This window comes from Dama dama, chromosome 17 (genome assembly GCF_033118175.1).
Source record: "Dama dama isolate Ldn47 chromosome 17, ASM3311817v1, whole genome shotgun sequence".
Classification (NCBI taxonomy): Eukaryota; Metazoa; Chordata; class Mammalia; order Artiodactyla; family Cervidae; genus Dama; species Dama dama.
In genome coordinates, this window is record NC_083697.1 from 45,711,262 (window position 1) to 45,732,007 (window position 20,746).

The following is a 20,746-nucleotide window of genomic DNA, read 5'->3' on the forward strand; positions in this document are numbered from 1 at the left end:
CTAATTGTTAGAATACTTAGAGAATAGCATAAAGAGGGACTTATTAATAGTGCTATGAATGAATGAATGACAGCCCAAACTTGAAGCCAGCATCAGCAGTACCCTCAGACAGGGACGGAGTAACACTATTTTCTCAAGTAGCCTGATAATCACTTGCCCTTCAAAAGACCTTCTTTTCATCTAGATAGGCAGAAACTTTAAAAAAAAAAAAAAAAAAAATGTTAATCACAGTTGTTTGCTTCTTTCTTTAGATTCAAATTAATGTCATTTTCCTAACCAAACAGCTTCTTTGAAAACATAGTCATTACTGTTTAAAAATTAGGAAATCAGATGTACGCGTTACAAAAGCGCAGGATCAGACCATGCCTTCATTGGTTTCAGTATTCAGGGAACCTGCACAACTTCAGAGAACTTGCCTCTGCAGACTGTTAGGCTTGCTTAGCTACACAGCCTCTGGGTTATGCAACGTACAGGCTTACATTAAGAAAAAAAGAATTAATATCGTTGGAAAGACATACAGTAGATAGATTTTATATAGTCTTCTTTCCAAGGTAAATAACTCAGCAGTTCTTGACATGCTATATGGGAAGGCACCACTTTTTACCAGCTTTGTAACTCTGAACAATTTGTGCTTCCATTTCATGGGGAGACTTGGAAGTAACTAATGGAAAGTGCCTAGTCTAGGCAGAGTAGGATAATTGGTAATGCTGAGGTTTATGGATACTCTTCATGCTCGGATACTCCGATACTGAAGAATAAGGACTCAGGTGCAGATACTATTGTTTTACATGTGACTCCTATCTTATGTTCAAATGTAGAAGTCTCTCTCTATTTTAGAGCATTTTCATTTAAATTACATACATACAGTCCCCAACTTATGGTTCCACTTAGTGATTTTTCAGCTTTATGATGGTGGAAAAGCAATATGCGTTCAGTAAAAACCATACTTAGAGGTTTGAATTTTGATCTTTTCCCAGGCTAGCTATATGTGGTATGATACTCTCTTGTGATGCTGGGCAGTGGCAGCAAGCCAGCCATGGGCTCTCAGGCAACCACCAATGTAAACAACCAACATACTTAAAACTATCCTATTCTGCTTTTCTACTTTCAATCCGATAGTCAATAAGTTATATGAGATAGTCAATACTTTATTATAAAATAGATTTTGTGTTAGATGATTTTGGCCAACTGTAAGCTAGTATAAGTGTTCTGAGCATGCTTAAGGCAGGCTAGGTTTATGATGTTCAGTAGATTCAGTGTATTAAGTATATTTTCAACTTAACCATATTTTCAATTTACAGTGAGTATATTCCTCAGTTGTAAGTTGAGGAAGATCTGGAATTTCCTCCAAAACACATTTACGTGATAAATTATTTTGTAAAAACTTCTTCTGAAAGATCTTATGCAAGTACATAAATACATTTAATCCCATCTGGCTTCCCATTTCTTTTCACTTAAACAGTTGGGCAGGGAAATTTTTTTATTAGCATTCCTACTTCACAGATGAAGCATCTTTAGCCCAGAGATACCAAAATGAGATGGCCAGTTGAATTTGTCTGGTTTCTGATTCCTATTCCACTGCACAGAGTATGCCAACAAATACTCTAAGTGTTTAAGGCAAAAAGCAGGAGTTCACATAAGTGAAGGAAGTGAAATATTTATCTTCACTACTGAAATACCTTAAAATTTATCATGGAGAAAGGAATATTGTCATTGCTAATGTGTCCTGCAGATATAAAGGCAATCAAAGACAATTTAAGGCCCCTCTTCTTTTAAGCCCCAAGTTTTTAAACTCTGTAGCAAAGCATGAGACAATTGAGTAACAGCTTTCACACATCCATTTACAAACACAAGAAAACAAATCTCAGGTAATAGATGAGTATAGTAAAACTGAATTACATAATAATGGTAGTAAATGCAATTTATGTTCCCAGTGGAAAGGTTTACTGTTAAGTGGTTCACTTGCAACTTTTGTGGGACCTGGAATGTATAGTTCCCTAGGGAGAAGTGAGAGTGTTTGTCAATACTTATCAGGACCCAGAAGGATGTTACACATTGCAAGTGGATAGGTATGAGATGACCATGATAGACTGTAAAATCAATGATGGCTCAGTTTTATTCTGCAACAACTGGTGTGTCAATAACTCCTTTTATTTTAAAAGGGTATATAGATAATAAAGAACTCCTGGACAAACCCCAGATCTCTGGCTTAAGGAGACAGCTTGAAACACTAATTTTGAATACTCTTAGCTTGGCCATATTCTCATCAGGCTCCATCCACACAATATCATCGTAAAACCAAAGAATCTAAAAATATTAATTGCACAGTACTTATCTGTTTAAAAGCTTGGCAAAACCTCACTTAATTCCTGGGAAATACAGACAGGATTAAGTTCAGTGGTAACTCTTACAAGTTCTGGAATCATCAGATTAGACGTTGAAAGTTTTGGGGAAGAGAAAAATGTAGTCATTCTGAATTTCACTTATAAATGGGAAAATAAGATCAAAAAACAAGTTTCACATCTATATACCTCATAAGCATTTTCATAATCTTCAGCTATCATTATAAGTTTATTATGTATTTTTTTCCAGTTCAGTGATTTTTACTAAGCACAAATTGTGGAATCATCATAGAAGATTATTTTCTGTAGGATTTTATTCCTGGGCTAGTTGGGAGAGAAATCATCTATTAAAGCCTTGTTACTAACACAACATTGTAAATCAGCTATACTCCCAACAAAAATTTTTCTTAAAAAGCTTATTACTAATGAGAACACGTGCCATTTGTATGGTACTAGTGCTTGGATCATAGAAAAAGCAAGAGAATTCCAGAAAAACTTCTGCTTCATTGACTATGCTAAATACTTTGACCATGTGGATCACAACAAACTGTGGAAAATTCTTAGAGATGGGAATACCAGACCACCTTATCTGCCTCCTGCAAAACCTGTATGCAGGTTAAGAAGCAACAGTTAGAACCAGACATGGAACAAAGAACTAGTTCAAAATTAGGAAAGGAGTACATCAAGGCTGCATATTGTCATCCTGCTTATTTGACTTATATGCAGAGTACATCATGAGAAATGCTGGGCTGGATAAAGCACAAGCTGGAATCAAGATTGCCGGGAGAAATATCAATAATCTCAGATATGCAGATAATACCACCCTTATGGCAGGAAGTTAAGAGGAACTAAAGAGCCCCTTGATGAAGGTGAAAGAGGAGAGTGAAAAAGCTGGCTTAAAACTCAGTATTCAAAAAACGAAGACATTGGCATCTGGTCCCATCCCTTCATGGAAAATAAAAGGGGGAAACAATGGAAACAGTGACAGACTTTATTTTCTTGGGCTCCAAAATCACTGCAGATGGTGACTGCAGCCATGAAATTAAAAGACGCTTGCTCCTTGGAAGAAAAGCTATGACCAACCTAGACAGTGTATTAAAAAGCAGAGACATTACTTTGCCAACAAAGATCCGTATACTTTGCTGACAAAGGTCCATATAGTCAAAGCTATGATTTTTCCGGTAGTCATGTATGGATGTGAGAAGTGGACGATAAAGAATGCTGATGGTCAAAGAATTGATGCTTTTGAACTGTGGTGTTGGAGAAGACTCTTGAGAGTCCCTTAGACTGCAAGGAGATCCAACCAGTCAATTCTAAAGGAAATCAATCCTGAATATTTGCTGGAAGGACTGATGCTGAAACTGAAGCTCCAGTACTTTGGCCACCTGATGCAAAGAACTGACTCCTTTGAAAAGACCCTGATGCTAGGAAAGATTGAAGGCAAGAGAAGGGGATGACAGAGGATGAGATGGTTGGATGGCATCACTGACTCAATGGACACGAGTTTGAGCAAGCTCCAGGAGATGGTGAAGGACAGGGAAGCTTGACGTGCTGCAGTCCATGAGGTCGCAAAGAGTTGGACACAAATGAGCAACTGAACAACAATAGTGCTTCTTGCATTGTATGCTTGCGTTATTATATTTCTACCAATCTTTAGTGTCATCTTACAGTTAATGTTAAAAATAAAGCTGAACTAATTGAATTTCTTCTTGAAGAAGATCCTGAAATAGTATCCAATTATTTATATAATGATGGTGATGATGGTGATGCAGATGGTGATACCAATGCATACCATTTAACTTTGCACTTTCTATAGGCTAGATGTTTTGCTCTGCATTAAAACAAAAAATCATTTCACAGGGATAGACCTCAGTTTAACCATAGGAAAGGGAAATATTTATTAGCATTTACTGAAGAGATGACTGAAGTTTATTAGCAATTAAGTAACTTATCTAAAGTTAAACATTTAATAAATGCAAGACCAGAATTCAAATCCAGGTTTATCTGCCTGCAAAATCTGTATGTCTAACTAGTAGTTGCTATTACTATTCAGCATATGACTTTTGAGGAACCATATTTAAGACCACTAACAGTTGGGATGTAACTTTATTAAGAAAGTATTTTCTTTGTATATGGGGCTTCCTAGATGGCTCAGTGGTAAAGAATCTGCCTACTGATCACTAGTAGAGATGAAGGAGACATGAGGTCGATCCCTGGGCCAGGAATATCCCCTGGAAGAGCAAATGGGAGCCCACTCCAGTAGTGTTGACTGGAGAATCCCATGGACAGAGAAGCCTGGCAGGCTACAGTCCATGGGGACGCAATGAGTCAGATGCGACTGAGCACACCTGTAGTTGGACATGTAGTGAAATTTGCTCAGTCGTGTCCCACTGTTTGCGACCCCGTGAACTATACAGTCTGTGGAATTCTCTAGGCCAGAATACTGGACTGAGTAGCCTTTCCCTTCTCCAGGAAATCTCCAGGGGATCTTCCCAAGCCAGGGATCGAACCCCAGTCTCCCACATTGCCGGTGGATTCTTTACCAGCTGAGCCACAAGGGGAAGCGAGCCCACCAGTATTCCCTGTATATTATTTCCTCTGTTGATTTTAGTCGTGTCATTTGTTGGGGTAATTAAATGTGTAAGTGGCAAAAAAATTGATTGGCATATCTAACATTTATTTTTTTAAAGATGATATCTGAAACAGCATATCAAAATCCCCACACATGTAGACTCTTTTAACTACTTAAGACCAGAGAACATCAAGGGTTTTCACAGCTGTGCATTATGGTTTATATTGTCAAATCACAAAAATCATTTTGGTCTATGCTGGCAAACAATGGAATTTTATTAGACTCCTGTGATATTAACAATACAGAAATGTCAATACATTTTTTTTCATTATTTTCCAGGCTTGACCTATTTGCAAATTTAAGTTTCAGTGCCTGGAAATTTAAGCAATCATTTTGCTTAGGGAGGGCTTCCTGGGTGTTTCAGATGGTAAAGAATCCACCTGCCAATGCAGAAGCCACAGGAGATACAGGTTCAATCTCTGGGTCGGGAAGATCCCCTAGAAGAGGAAATGGCAACCCACTTCAGTATTCTTGCCTGGGGAATCCCATGGACAGAGGAGCCTGGTGGGCTACAGTCTGGGGTCACAAAGAGTCAGACACAACTGAGTGACTGAGCACGCATGCATCCTTGCTTGGGGGAGTATTAGGTATTCTCAGTCTTACTATTATATGTTCCCATAGTTCCCTTTTTGAGCCATTTTTCCAGTCTTTCCAATCAATATCTCAAATATTTGTTCTTTAATTTTCACTATCAATCCTATTTTTTCTTTGTTTGTCCTGTTTCATTGGCCTGATATAACACTTGTCCTAGATTAACAGTCACCTTTAAACCTTATAGCACCTACTTACTAATTGCACCCAACTTCATTTTTGTCATGTTCTGTTTACCTAAAATTCTTAATCTCTTTGTTTTTGTCCATTTTATGTATTTCCATAAGCCCTCTCAAAGTTTTTAGAAGGTGGCATTGAAGGTGGTCTAATGATTGTTAGACCCAGCCCTTTAAAGTTATAGAACAGAAACTGAAGAACCATTATCATCACTAGATTCTCCAGATATGACTATGTTAAGCATTCCAGTTAATCTGCTATTTCGACCTCTCCACTGAGCATAATCATCTTCATAGTAATATCCTTTGATGGAAAATCTTCTGAAAATTGCAAATAAAATGAGGATATATTTTCAATTAACAAACTTCAAAAAATACAGTGATCTTACCAAGTTGGTTCTTCCTGTATTTATATGTATGTTTGATTCTGGTAAGTGTTACTGTGTAGTGCTTAAGAGTGCAGAGACCAGTGATCCCCTAACATCAATGCCTAAAGAGTATATTTGGCACAGCTCTAGGCTCCTTGTGTTTTGAACACAATTTGGAATGACAGCAGCTGAAGAAATGAAACTCTAATATTAAAATGCATAAATTATATTTTATAATTTCTGAAAACCAGAAGATTGTGACTAGATAGTAACAAAATGTACTCATTTCCACTTATCCCAATGGGAGGGCTTTCCTGGTGGCTCAGATGGTAAAGAATCCACCTGCATTGCAGGTGACCTGAGTCCAATCCCTGGGTTGGGAAGATCCCATGGAGAAGGAAATGGCAACCTACTCCAGTATTCTTGCCTGGAGAATCCCATGGACAGAGGAACCTGGTGGGCTGCAGTCCATGGGGTCGCAAAGCATTCGACACAGCTGAGCAACCAACGCTATCTCAATGGGAGAACTTTTGTATTACCTAGGAAAACTTTTATATTATGTAAGAAATAAAAAAAGATTGTATCTCCCTGAAAATATTCATTTTAAAATCAACCACTTATCTTTATTAATGTTAGATAGGAGTATATTTCCCCCAAAAGAACTTAGTCCAGTTTGTATTGTAGCTCTTTTTATTTAATAAATATATAACTGGAGAATCAGCTAATTTATTGTGTTTTGTTTTTTGTTTTAGTGTGGAGACAATCAATGACGGAAATTTTCACATTGTAGAACTACTCGCCCTGGATCAAAGTCTCTCCCTCTCAGTGGACGGAGGGAGCCCCAAAATCATTACCAACTTGTCAAAGCAGTCCACTCTGAATTTTGACTCCCCTCTCTATGTTGGAGGTAAGCCGTTTCCCAAATTTTGTGGATTCCCAAACCCCATGATTCTCATCACAGACTAATCCTGAAGTTGTTAATGCCTGGTGCCATGGTCATTGATCAGTCATTGATGGACAGCAAGGATAGAAAAGAAAGAGTCCTAGATGGTTGTAAGAGTCTATTTTGTAATGCTGGCCCTTGGTCTAACTAAAGATGTAGTCGGGTGGAGAAGGGCATTAATGTTTCTTTGTGTCTATCACTTGCTAGCTGATTTACATATCAGATAAGTATTTGATCTGGTGTATGGAAAAAGAAAGCTGGTTAGAAGTCAAATCAGACAATGAAAAAGATGAGAAAACAAGTTCGATGCAAACTGAGGAGTACATGACTCATCCCAGCTCCCTTAAGGAGGGTAACATTCCCAGTCAGATGTCGCTATGCTGGAGTATCTTCTGCAAACTCATCTACAGGATAGGATAGTTACTAATGAAATCAAATGAATGAATGAACAAATTAAGTTCACAAATTGTATTGGGGCAATGAGAAGTACTTTTGTTGAGCTCAGACCTTAGGGGGAATGATGAAGACAGAAGGTTGAAAAGGTGGTTTAGGGCTTGAAAAGACAGAGTGAAGATTATTTTTAAGCAACAAGAGGGCAGATGAGCAAATAGGTGAGGGATAGACAGAGATCTGAAGGAGCACAGAGAAAAAGAACCGCAGTAGAGAAACCTTGAACTTTTGCGTAAATCTGGAGGAGTAGATATAACCTGGAGATAGAATTTCAAATTTCAAGCAAATGAGCAAGAAAGCATATAATGGTGAATTGAGTTTCATCAAATTAAATTACATTGAACTGAGATAAATTGACTGATAAAATCAACTCATTTTACAGATAAATAAGCCAAAGTTCCTGAATGGGTCATTGTAACCAATTTCTTCACCATGACAGGTACTTTCAACTTTACATCAATTATTTTCACAAGAACAACCTTGGGATGCTACATAATTTTACCAATCCCTCAAAGCCTTCCCTAAAAGCAGGTTTGAAAATTTTCTGTAATTCCAGAGCACTTCTGATTTTAATAATTTTAGCAGTAGACAATCTGAACACTCCTATAGAATTTCAATTTTTTTAAAAGCAGTTAAAAGTCTTTGGTACAATGCTTTAAAGATTTATTGAGCACCTGCTGTAAGCTGATAACTAAGTTAATAGATGCATAAATAATAAAAAACTGAAAAGGAACATCCCTTCTGTACCCAGGGGAGTGGAGAAGACAGGCACATCCTCATGAAACCACAATGCATTGTAATAAAAGTATCTTATATAAAGTCTGAGCAGCAAGATGACTGATCTGTTTGCTTCATGGGAATCACACTATGGGATTCATTAACAGGCAAGAGCCTCCATTGTTGCTACAATGAATAGCAGTTGAAAGTCACTGATGTTACCTGTGGTTGGAGAGGAAAGAAATTATATTTGCTGAGCAACTGCTGTGTTCTCAGCACAATGCTTCTTTTACAGTCTTACCCCCAGAGACTGTAGGAAGTAGGTATGATTTTTTGTTTTATAATCCCTAAGGGATTATCTCAGGGATTCCGTAGAACGTGTCCAAGTTCACAAAGCTATGAAGCTATGATAGAGACCTCGTTTGAGTTCAGGTCTGTCTGCACGCAAAGCCACCTGCAATGACATTTACTTCTCAACTTCTTAGCAGAAAAGTAAACAGTCTAACTTCTGTGACTTTTTGTTTGTTTCCGAACTTGTCCTTCACCTGATTTTTTTTTACACTTTCAATAGCAATCATTTCACTGAATCTTCTAAGACCCCTTTAGAATGTGGTTAAAAAAATAAATAAGTGTGGAATAAGAGTGCTTGGGCCAGAAGCCTGGTGGTGCAGTGGTTAGGATTGTGCTTCCAATGCAGAGGGTATGGATTCAACCCCTGGTTGAGAACTAAGATCCCACATGCCACATGGCATGGCCAATAAGTAAGTAAGTAACCAAGGCAGAGCACCAAAGAATTGATGCTTTCAAACTGTGGCGCTGGAGAAGACTCTTGAGAGTCCTTTGGACAGCAGGGAGATCAAATTAGTCAATCCTAAAGAAAATCAACACTGAATATTCATTGGTAGGACTGATGCTGAAGCTGAAGCTTCAATACTCTGGCCACCTGATGTGAAGAGCTGACTCACTGGAAAAGACCCTGATGCTGAAAAGAGTGAGGGCAGGAGGAGAAGGAGGAGGCAGAGGACGAGCTGGTCGGATGGCATCACCGACTCAATGGACATGCGTTTGAGCAAACTCCAGGAGATAGTGAAGGACAGGGAAGCCTGGCGTGCTGCCGTTCGTGGGGTCACAAAGAGTCGGACATCACTTAGTGACTAAACAACAAAGAAAATAAATAAACAGAATTCCATGTTTTTAAAAAAGAACATTTTTCAAAAAGGGGGGAAGAAGAGTTTTAAGTCAGCACTACCAGTCCTTCTAAGGATAGAGGGCTTGGAAGAATGCAGACAGTGCCTCTGTCCTCTCAAGCCTGAAGAAAACCACTTTCCACCAGCCTCATTGCCAGACAGAGCACTGGGCTCTTTTCCTTTCCTCTCAGAGGCGAGTCTCAGGGTAATTCACATTTAAAAAATATAATACAGTCCTAAGACCACAGTCCTGAATTCTTTATGATGAAGGCAGGAGAAGCTGAATTAGCAAAGGAGAGAAAGGTAGACAACCTCTGCAAAGAGGAACACTCCCCAGAGAGGCTAGCCTGAAGGTGGTGATACATTCTAGGCTATAAACCTCTCCAAGAGTATTTTCTAGCAAAACAGGGAGGCAGCTTTCCCCACCCTTGGGTTTTCAGCTACCCAGTGATATAAGCTTTCCGTAAAACAAAACAATATAATCCTCATGTTGTTGTGTAACAAAGTCCAGCCAGAACACATATTAGTGTAGTGTTAGTTGTCCTGTTGTGTCCGACTCTTTGCGACCTCACAGACTGTAGCCCGCCAGTCTCCTCTGTCCATGGGATTCTCCAGGCAAGAATACTGGAGTGGATTGCCATTCCCTTCTCCAGAGGATCTTCCTGACCCAGGGATCAAATCCCGGTCCTGCATTGCAAGCAAGCTCTTTACTGTTTGAACTACAGGAAAGACCTGTATTAACGGGATTTTTTATTTTAAAGACCCACACATAGAGGCACCCTCCGCACATCACAAATCCTCTCCTAATGTCCCCATTGGACAGTGTTGACAAAATCTCAGTGTTGACCCTCGGTCCCTTTATTGTCACTCTGAAACATGTAGGGTCTGTTAAGGCTAAAAGGTATCTACTAAAGTAACTGTTGTTTATCAACAGTAAATCCCAGCTATGGTCCATGGCATAGAGAAAAGGCTGAAGGAAAAATCCCTAGACCTTACTTTTGTTTTTATCAATTAAAACTTAGTTCTCTGGTCAGAAGTCTACCAAGCACCTGAAAACGTTGAGTTATGATAGTTCTTTACTTTATGATATCCTCCCGAAAGTAACTATATGTGTGATGTATCAACATTTTCGTTTACAAATTACTATAATCAAAACTAGACCTGTATCATTGTTAACTTTGGGAATAGAAGGAACACATTTACTAATTGCTTCTCCCTGCCGTGGAACTTTACGGGTCTGTATTTTAGTCTTTACACACGCATATATGCATGTTGTGTGAGCTCTTGAAATAGTTTTGGGAGAAGTTCTTTTTTAACTTCTGAAGAAAGGATCATAAATGTACAGATATTAGAGTCCACATGTTTTCGCAGAATGAATATGATTCCATTAGAAGAACTTACCCCCTTGGGCTTCCCTGGAGGCTCAGTGGAATTCACCTGCCAGTGTAGGAAACACAGATTCAATCCTTGGTCGGGAAAGATCCCACATTCCACGGAACAACTAAGCCCATGCACCACAACTATTGAGCCTGTGCTCTAGAGCCTGGAAGATGCTACCCCTGAGCCTATGTGCCAAAACTGCCGAGGCCTGCGTGCCCCAGAGCCCGTGTGCCGCAGCAAGAGAAGCCACGGCAGTGAGAAGTCCACACGCTGCAGCTAGAGTAGTCCCAGCTCACCATCACCAGAGAAAAGCCCACACAGCAAAGACTCCGCATATGGAAAAATAAATAAATAAATAATGTTTGAGAGCCTCTTCAAAAAGAAGAAGAGGAAGAACTTACCCCCAAGCAAGAAATTTACAGTTACTCGGCCTCTCCTGGAAATGGAACATTATGTCCTTTTGACCCCTTTCTAGGAAGCAATCCAGTTACCGGGGCCAGACAGGCAGACTAAAAACCTAAACTCACGACTTTCAATCCACGACACCTAATTCAGTACCTGGTGAAGTGTGACCAGGCCCATTTGCATCAGATTCACCTGAGCTATATGTTTACGTTTCTGTGCCCACCCCTTCCTTCTGGGTCAGAATCTCAGGTGGGGAAAGACGGGGGCCAGGGAAGCCTCCTTCTGAACAGCGCCCCCTCTGGTAGGTCTTAGGTATTTCTGCATCCGTGGGCATTACAGATGAGAAAGCTGAGCCCCAGAGGAGAGGAAATGACTGGCCCGAATGCACACAGTCCAAAAATACAGACTTTGATCTCTAGCCTAGTGGTTTTGTATAAGCCACTGTCTGACTTTGGTGCCTGCTAGACCTTGAATGGGTCTTCTTTGAATGGGAGAGAAAATGCTACCACAAGGCAGGGCCCAGAGAGTACTGTGGTTCTTGGGCTTTAGAACCAACAGACCTTCTAGAGAGTGAGAGCCATGGTCTTTCCCAGCTTCAGCCCCCCAGCCAGTAGCTCAGAGTCGAGTGCAGGGGAGAATGTCAGCTGCTCTGAAGACCTTGGCTCCATCCCCTGCTTCACGTGGGATCCCATCCAGGAACTATTTCAGGGTCTGGAAAGATTCCTCAGCTTTACCAAATGAGGGTTACCAGATGACTGTCACTAGTGGAATATACATGTGTGTATATATGTGTGTATGTATATATTTATGTGTGTATATATATTTGTATATGTGTGTATATATATATATACACACACACACATATGCATATATATCCTCTGGAGAGGAGCATGGCAACCCACTCCAGCATTCTTGCCTGGGGAAATCCCATGGACAGAGAAGACTGGCAGGCTACAGTCCATGGGGTCGCAAAGAGTCAGACACGACTGAAGCAAGTTAGCACACTACGCATATATATGTGTGTGTGTGTGTGCGGTGTGTGTATAGATATGGATGGGGCTTCCCTGGTAGCTCAGCTGGTAAAGAATCCGCCTGCATTGCAGGAGACCCCAGTTCAGTTCCTGGGTTGGGGAGATCCCCTGGAGAAAGGCTAGGCTACTCACTTCAATATTCTTGCCTGGAGAATCCCATGGACAGAGGAGCCTGATGGACTGCAGTCCATGGGGTCACAAAGAGTCAGACACAACTCGACTAAGCACACACACACACACACACATACACACACACACATGATTGCAAATTCTGGTTTTGGAAGAATTTCTTTTATAGCCCCAATTTCTTGGAATATGAATGTTTCACCCAATTAGCAAGGGAAAAATTAAGATGTTAATGAGGTGCTATCCTGATAGGATGCAGGGTGAGTTCTTCCGGCGATGACATCCGTGGCTGAGCTTGGGACGTTGCCAGTGTTGTGCTGGACTAGTTGCCAGCTTGAAGTTTGTCAGGACTTGGGCAAATGGTCCTTGTGAACCTCAGCTCTCATCCTCTGAAAATCAACAGACTGAACTATGGCCTGAGGTTAGGGAAGTTGGTCTTATCAGCCTAATTCTAGCCTAGTCTTACTAGTGACATTGAGCATGTCCTCTGAGCTCTCTGGGCCCTGGGGTTGGTCAGGGAATAAACTGCTTTGTGAAACCCTAGGCTTCAGGGGTGTGTGTCCAAATTGGGAGTTGGGTGTGGAGGTAAAGGAGCAGTAATCCCTCTCCCATTCTCAAAATTACTTTTAAGTACAGTGACCCGAATTCAGATTTTATAGATATTTACCTCTATATAAGGTTTTTAAAAACCAAATGTTAAAAATTATAAATGGACTACCAGTGAACCTAGGGTCTTTATTCTAGTTGTGCACTAGAATTGCCTGGAGCAGCTTCCAAAAAATAAAAACAAAGAAACATACATCCCTTCTCCCTCCCCCACTCCACCCAGGTAATCTGATCAAATCAGTCTGGGCTGAGGTCCCAGCATCAGTATTTCTTCAAAGATCCAGTGTGATTCTGATGTGCAGCCTGGTTGAGAACCGCAGGACAGGATGCTTGTTCTGTCTGGTTCTCCGAAAGAAGAGTCGCACAGACTGCTCCTATCCCACTGGAAGAGCTAAGAGGGTCCGGATGGCCCCTGGCTGAGGAACCCCAGGGAACCTGACTTCTGACTCGGTGTCCCTCCCCAGGCATGCCCGGGAAGAACAACGTGGCCGCAGCTCTGCGCCAGGCCCCTGGGCAGAATGGCACCAGCTTCCACGGTTGCATCCGGAACCTTTACATCAACAGCGAACTTCAGGACTTCCGGAAGGTGCCCATGCAGACTGGCATCCTGCCCGGCTGTGAACCATGCCACAAGAAGGTGTGTGCCCACGGCACATGCCAGCCCAGCAGCCAGGCCGGCTTCACCTGCGAGTGCGAGGAAGGATGGACAGGGCCACTCTGCGATCAGAGGACCAATGACCCCTGTCTCGGAAATAAGTGAGTTTGCGCTGCTTGGGAGTTAAACCCACACTCTCCAACCCTGAAACCCATACCCTGGAAAGGGGGAAGGGATAGAGGGGAGAGAAAGAAGTCGGTCCATTAGCACTGTCTCCCATACATTCCCTCCATCACCCTCCCTCCGTGCCTATCCTCTCTGCCTAATACGTTTCCATCCCTGCATTGCTCCTCCTCTGCAGATGCGTCCATGGCACCTGCCTGAAACCCATACCCTAGAAAGGAAAGAAGGAAAGGGGGAAGGGATAGAGGGGAGAGAAAGAAGTCGGTCCATTAGCACTGTCTCCCTTACATTCCCTCCATCATCCTCCCTCCGTTCCTGTCCTCTCTGCCTAACGCGTTTCCGTCCCTGCATTGCTCCTCCTCTGCAGGTGCGTCCATGGCACCTGCCTGAAACCCATACCCTAGAAAGGAAAGAAGGAAAGGGGGAAGGGATAGAGGGGAGAGAAAGAAGTCGGTCCGTTAGCACTGTCTCCCTTACATTCCCTCCATCACCCTCCCTCTGTTCCTGTCCTCTCTGCCTAATACGTTTCCGTCCCTGCATTGCTCCTCCTCTGCAGATGCGTCCATGGCACCTGCCTGCCCATCAATGCGTTCTCCTACAGCTGCAAGTGCCTAGAGGGCCATGGGGGCGTCCTCTGTGATGAAGAGGAGGATCTGTTTAACCCATGCCAGGCGATCAAGTGCAAGCATGGGAAATGCAGGCTTTCAGGACTGGGGCAGCCCTACTGTGAATGCAGCAGCGGATACACCGGGGACAGCTGTGATCGAGGTGAGTTGAGCCAGCTGGGCCCTCAGTCTCTCTTGGCAGAGCAAGAGGGGCCGTCATCTTTGAAAACAGAGAGAGGGAGACACACAGAGAGGAGAGTGACTTGAGAAATGCCAGCTCTTTGCACTATTTGTAGTTGCTGTTGTTGATTTACTTTCTAGTGTAAGGCAGGCACAGATATGGAAGGTACTAAACCTCCATGGTGAGCTCCCCTGTGGCTCAGCTGGTAAAGAATCTGCCTGCAATGAGGGAGACCTGGGTTTGATCCCTGGGTTGGGAAGACCCCCTGGAGAAGGGAAAGGCTACCCACTCCAGTATTCTGGCCTGGAGAATTCCATGGACTGTATAGCCCATGGGGTCGCAAAGAGTCGGACACAACTGAGTGACTTTCACTTTCACTGTCAGAATTTTACACGGCCTTCACATGTCTTCCCACGTCATGATTTGCTATGAAAATGCTCCTTTTTCTGTTATGCAGAAGCTCATTCCCTTCATTCCATCTTACCTTTGGGCTTCCCAGTGGCTCAGATGGTAAAAAATCTGCCTGCAATGCTGGAGATCCAGGTTCGATCCCTGGGCCAGGAAGACCATCTGGAGAAGGAAATGGCAACCCACTCCAATATTCTTGCCTGGAGAATCCCATGAACAGAGAAGCCTGGCGGGCTATAGTCCACGGGGTCGCAAAGAGTTGGGACATGACTGAGCAACTAACACTTTTCACTTTTCTTACCTTCATCTGCTGTTCTCATCTGTATAGATCACTCATTCATCTTCTGGCACAGAAAAGAAGATGCTAATAATTTTGCTCTAGCTTTAGGACAAAATCACCTTTGACCTTAGAATCAACTGATTTAAGATAGCAAATTATGCAGGAGAGAGGAATAGAAATGGGCTGACATTTCAACCCACGTACTTCTTGCTCCTGTGTCTGCATGAACAGGATGTGCTTCACCTCCAGCTGGCAGAGATTTTGTTGTGTGGATATGGGGGATGAGATGAAAGGAACGTGCCCGTGGAGGCTTCTAGCAGATGGCTCTTTTTGAACTAGTTTGTATTCGGGTGATTTATGAAGTTAGTGGAATGTTACTTGTATTAAGTAACAGATTGAATGGTATTAAACTCTAGGTCTAATAAATTAAATTGCACACTCTCTGAAACGGTGCCCTGTGGTAAACAAAACCAGCTGTTAGTAGTATAAAAACAGAATATGTATATTTTTGCTATATAAAAGAGAAGATTTAGGAATCCAATTTTCTTGTCGGTCCAAAAGCATAGTATTTTTATAGTCCATGTATAGAGTATTCACTTGCTCAAACTAAACGCCAAGAAGAAGTCTTCTGCAAAGAACAGAGCAGACTGTGCCACCAGCCTGTAATACCAAATTTGAGCAAAACGCTGAAAATAGCCCTTACAAACCGGAAGCCAAAGCAGCATCTCCCTAATTGAGCAGTAGATTCATAGCCACTTCGCACAACTTAACTGCAACTGCCCTTACACTGCCTGTGCTTTTTGTTCTTTTCTAGAAATCTCTTGTCGAGGGGAACGGATAAGAGATTATTACCAAAAGCAGCAGGGCTACGCTGCTTGCCAGACGACCAAGAAGGTGTCTCGGTTGGAATGCAGAGGGGGCTGTGCAGGTGGGCAGTGCTGCGGACCTCTGAGGAGCAAGCGAAGGAAATACTCTTTCGAATGCACTGATGGGTCCTCGTTTGTGGACGAGGTGGAGAAGGTGGTAAAGTGTGGCTGTACCCGCTGCGCCTCCTAAACGCATCCCTGGCAGCTTTGGTTTTTGGAAAATGTTGTCTACTTCTTGACCGTGTTGGACTCATGAATGCTTCATAGTGGAAATATTTGAAATATATTGTAAAATACAGAACAGACTTATTTTTATTATGAGAATGAAGACTTTTTTTCTGCATTTAGAAAAAAAAGAAGAAATGCTTGAACTAAAGCTTCCCCGATGCGGAGAAGTATAAAGAATGATACACCTGAAGGCATTAGAACAACAATGCGAACCATGATAACTTGGATTCAGCTTCTAATTTGCTGGAGATCAGCAGAAGCACATACCCAAGAGAGAGACAAGGTTCTCTCTGCTGATGAGAAGTTGCTCAGAGCATAATTCTCTGCGCCCTGGTTCTCATCTACATGGTTCACAAGGAAGGACTGACCAAGCACATGTGTGTGAGTGAGGGTGCAAGGCAGATGGATGGAATTCCAGAATTCACAGCCGGAATGAATGGATGAGAAATATTTTATGCAAAACATAAGGTATCCTGAAGACCAGGGTTCCATTCATGAGAGGAGACGAGAGTGCTAAAATAAATTTTATCTTCTTTTTAAACGTCAGCATGTTAGCAGGAGAAGCACACAAAAGTGTTTATCTACCGATTTCCAGTATTAATTTTTTGTAATATAAATGACAAAGGAGATGATAAAGAACCAATAGATTATTGATAAATAAATTAGTAATAATATGAATTTTTGTTTCTATGAGTTCTAAACAGCCCTATACAGTATTCGGTTTCAATGAGAAATATTTATTGTATCAAAGTACATTGTACTTAACATTTTAGGCCATCCTTTTGCTGTTTCTCGATGCTTTAATATATATTAATTTATAATTGTCCTGATATTTTTGTACATTTTTCAAACTTAAAAATCAGGATTCTTTTGTGGGTTTTTTTTTTTTTTTTTGGCAATAGTACTAACATAGGGTGTTATCTTGGGATAAATGTGTGTTGATCTGTTTGTTTACCTTGACATCTGACCACTGATGTCACTGACCTACTGGCCTCATTCAGGACACCTGCAGAGGGCATGTAAAGTCTATGCGTGGGACGGTCACTGTACAGAAAGAAGCACCCTTCTGCAGCATGTCCTCCCAGAACAGAAATGGTGTGTAGCAATCGACACTAGAAAAGTAGATCTTTTACAAATTAATATTTCCTTGACCTTTTTTTGCCCTTTTACCGGGGTTGGGGAGGGGAGAGAAAAGGCTGTAATGTCAAGAACTGTGATTTTTTTTTTCACAAACAATAAAGCTCCTTTATGACTTTAATGTTCCCATGTTAACATGTTTGCTGCTAAATTACAATGTAGAATTAATAGAATTTATAGTGGACTGTGCTCTTCCTTCATTAAAATCCCAGGGTACCCTGTAAAGTTGCAGATGTTTCTTTCCAAAAACTTTTTTTTACAAAGAAAACTAGACGTACATGTATAATTCAGTGTGCTTTGTCTTTCTCCAGACTAATATCAGTTACACTACTGATGTATGTAAATTAAACAGATATTTACTTCATCTTCAGTTTGTTGGTTTTCTTAGAAACTGCATGCTATTTAGAGCTCCCTCCTTAGGAATGTCTTGATCAAGGTGATAACAAGAGAACAGGGAAGGAAACTAGTACATCTTTGTTGCCAGAAATTGTTTTGAGATTGGTATACTGTCACATCTCGGGGTTTGGTGTGGCCACATGAAAGAGATGGCGGGCAGAACACATTCTTGGCTAATTAAAAAAATGTGCATATTCAATTCATTTCTTCCCCCCAGATATTACAAAATGAAATCTAACTAAACCAAAATGGGACTTTGTTTCTGTTCTTCTTTTCCCCTCAGTTAGAACCAAAATGGAAAACTTTTGAAAAGACAAAGAGAACCTTGCTCCACAGGTGCTTTCAGGCAAGGATTGGTAATAGCAATGTATTCCATCCAGAACAGGGAAATAACACTGACTGAGTGGAATGTTAATCCTCACCCATCAAGAGTTCTTTGGTTCCCTGCAAGAAAACCTAGTCGTTTTATTTCTTTGGTCGAGCCATGCCACACACGGGATCTTCTTTGCCTCATCAGGGATTGAACCTGCGCCCCTTGCACTAGAAGCATGAAGTCTTAACCCCTGGACCACCAGGGAAGTCCCCTGTAGGAAAATCATGTGTATGTGAGCTTGCATTGATGAGCGCACGCACACAGACACACACACACACACACATACTCTGCCTCTTTCACAGACACAAATGTCTAATTATTCACTATTCTTTAAAATGCATTTTAATTATATAAATATTATATAGTCCTTATAAAACTTTTATAGTATTTATTCTCGCTGGTTGCTTGGTTGCTTCTTTTTGCAAAGATTTGTGTTATCTTAATAGTCATTGTGTTTTAAGGGCTTATTATATGGCAGGTGCTATACATAGGACTTTATGTGAAATATCTCATTCATGTCCCACGACAAACCTGTGAGTTTTTATACTCCTTGTGTCCACAGGCATAAACAGCTCAAAAATGGGGGAACTGAATTTCAGCCCATCAGCTCTCTCAGCCCACACATGTTTTGTGTTCAAGCGATAGAGGCAGGAGCTCAGTAATTGCTACCCTTTCTACTAAGGGACTTTAAAGCCGTGGTGCCTTCTTTCAACAGCCCAATTATTCTCTGTACTAATTATGTCCATTTAAGTAATCTACATTATACACTTCTTTTTGTTGTTTTTTTTAAGCAAAAAAGTTGAAATATGAGTTGTTTCCAGAACGTTATCCTTTCTCCTTCTTGCTTATAAAGACACAAAATAGAATTATGTTTGTTGGAAATTGGATTGATTCAGCAAGTTTCTTAAGGGATTATTTGCCTCATGATGCAACTGCTTTCTACAAGAGCTCTTCTTTGAGGAAATTTAGTAGTCAAATAATTACTAGTAAATGAAACAAATTAAGGGCAGTTATTCATGTTATGAAAGTCTGCTTACTTCTAAGGCCTTGACCATAGGATTTCTTCAATAGGAAACTACATTGGAGCATTTCCAACAGAATTCAATATGTTAAAACCCATTTTGCCTATTTCAGAATCAAGGCTACTACACAGAATAATATACATTTGTAATCTGAAAAGATAAAGTAATTAAACATCCCTAATGTGTTTACTTAAGTCTCACACGAGTGAGGAGGTCCCTTCAGATAATATGCCATGGAGATTTGACATATGTTCCGTTTAAGATGTGTTTGCTGAATAATAGCTATCTCAATCTTCAGAATGTTTTCACCACAGATTTCCTGAGATTATTTCTAAGCAATAATAGACTAACCCCAGCTTTAAATTGCTCTCAGCATTTTCTTTTTGGATGGCTTGCTTTGTCAGCAACAATTCTTTCTGGGGAAATGATTGAAAGACTTGTGGAAATCGATCCAGGACTTAAAGATCCTGACTGTTGTGATGTCATCTGCCTCATACAGTGACCATTATTTCAAAAGTTATGCTTTTAAAAGTCTTCATAAAAGTATATTAGGCTTTATATAAAGCATATAAAGCTTTATAAAATACATAAGCTATTTTCATTCTTAATCTTCTCTTGTGTACTCAAAAATAACTTTATTTCCTATCTTCTATTAAGTGCAATAAGCTATGCTAAAGTTTTGATACATAGTCTAAAGTGAAATAGACCTTGTTTTTGCCATTTTGAGCTTCCCAGGGAGCACAGAGGTAAAGAATCCGCTGGCCAGTGCAGGGGATGCAGGAGACGTGGGTTCAATCCCTGGGTCAGGAAGATCCCCTGGAGGAGGAAATGGCAACACACTCCAGTATTATTGCCTGGAAAATTCGATGGACAGAGGAGTCTGGCAAGCTATACAGGCCATGGGGTCACAAACAATTGGACATGACTGAGCGCTATTCATATTCTGCCATTTTAGCACATACGCTTTATGCAGGTGTAATTGGAGTTAAAATGGGAAATGGGTATTATACAAATGAGTAAAATAATGTGTAATCTCCAGTTGTGATAAGCATCCTAAAGGAAAGTATAAGGTACTAGATAAACCTAGAACAGAGGGATCCAATCAAATACATATTGGGAGGTTAAGGAATGCCTGTGATGAAGTGACATCGAAGCCAAGTTATGAGAATAAAGTCAGATCTAGGATGGAGACAAATGGAAATATATGAAGGTCAAGTGTGTGGGGGTCCATGCAAAGAGAGCAGTCTGTTTATATGCCTGAGGAGAGGAAAAACATATGTAGTCAAGGAAACAAAAGAAGTTAATGCGATCCGAGTGAGGCATGTATTTATTTCATGTGCACAATAGAACAGTGACCATTTTCTGACTTTATTAACTCACTTCATCTAGTCCATTTTTTTTTTTGAGCATCTGTTTACAGTAAGCTTTTAAAGTGCCAACAGAAGTAGATTTCCATTTTAAAATAGCAACTAGTTAGTTATGTTTAATGTAGTTCCAAATGAAATACCTCTGGAGACA

The 20,746-nt window shown here is 40.9% G+C and overlaps 1 protein-coding gene across 2 annotated transcripts in view; it reads left to right on the forward strand.

The window, feature by feature from the left end:
* Positions 1–17,801, forward strand: part of SLIT2 (slit guidance ligand 2) — a 385,924-nt gene extending 368,123 nt beyond the window's left edge. For both annotated transcript variants that reach the window (XM_061164461.1, XM_061164462.1), the window contains 4 exons: positions 6,862–7,016; positions 13,419–13,710; positions 14,289–14,500; positions 16,021–17,801. In XM_061164461.1, the coding sequence (XP_061020444.1) occupies positions 6,862–7,016; positions 13,419–13,710; positions 14,289–14,500; positions 16,021–16,262 (901 nt within the window). In that variant the 3' untranslated portion in view covers positions 16,263–17,801. The remainder of the gene's footprint in view (positions 1–6,861; positions 7,017–13,418; positions 13,711–14,288; positions 14,501–16,020) is intronic.
* The last annotated feature ends 2,945 nt before the right edge of the window (positions 17,802–20,746 follow it).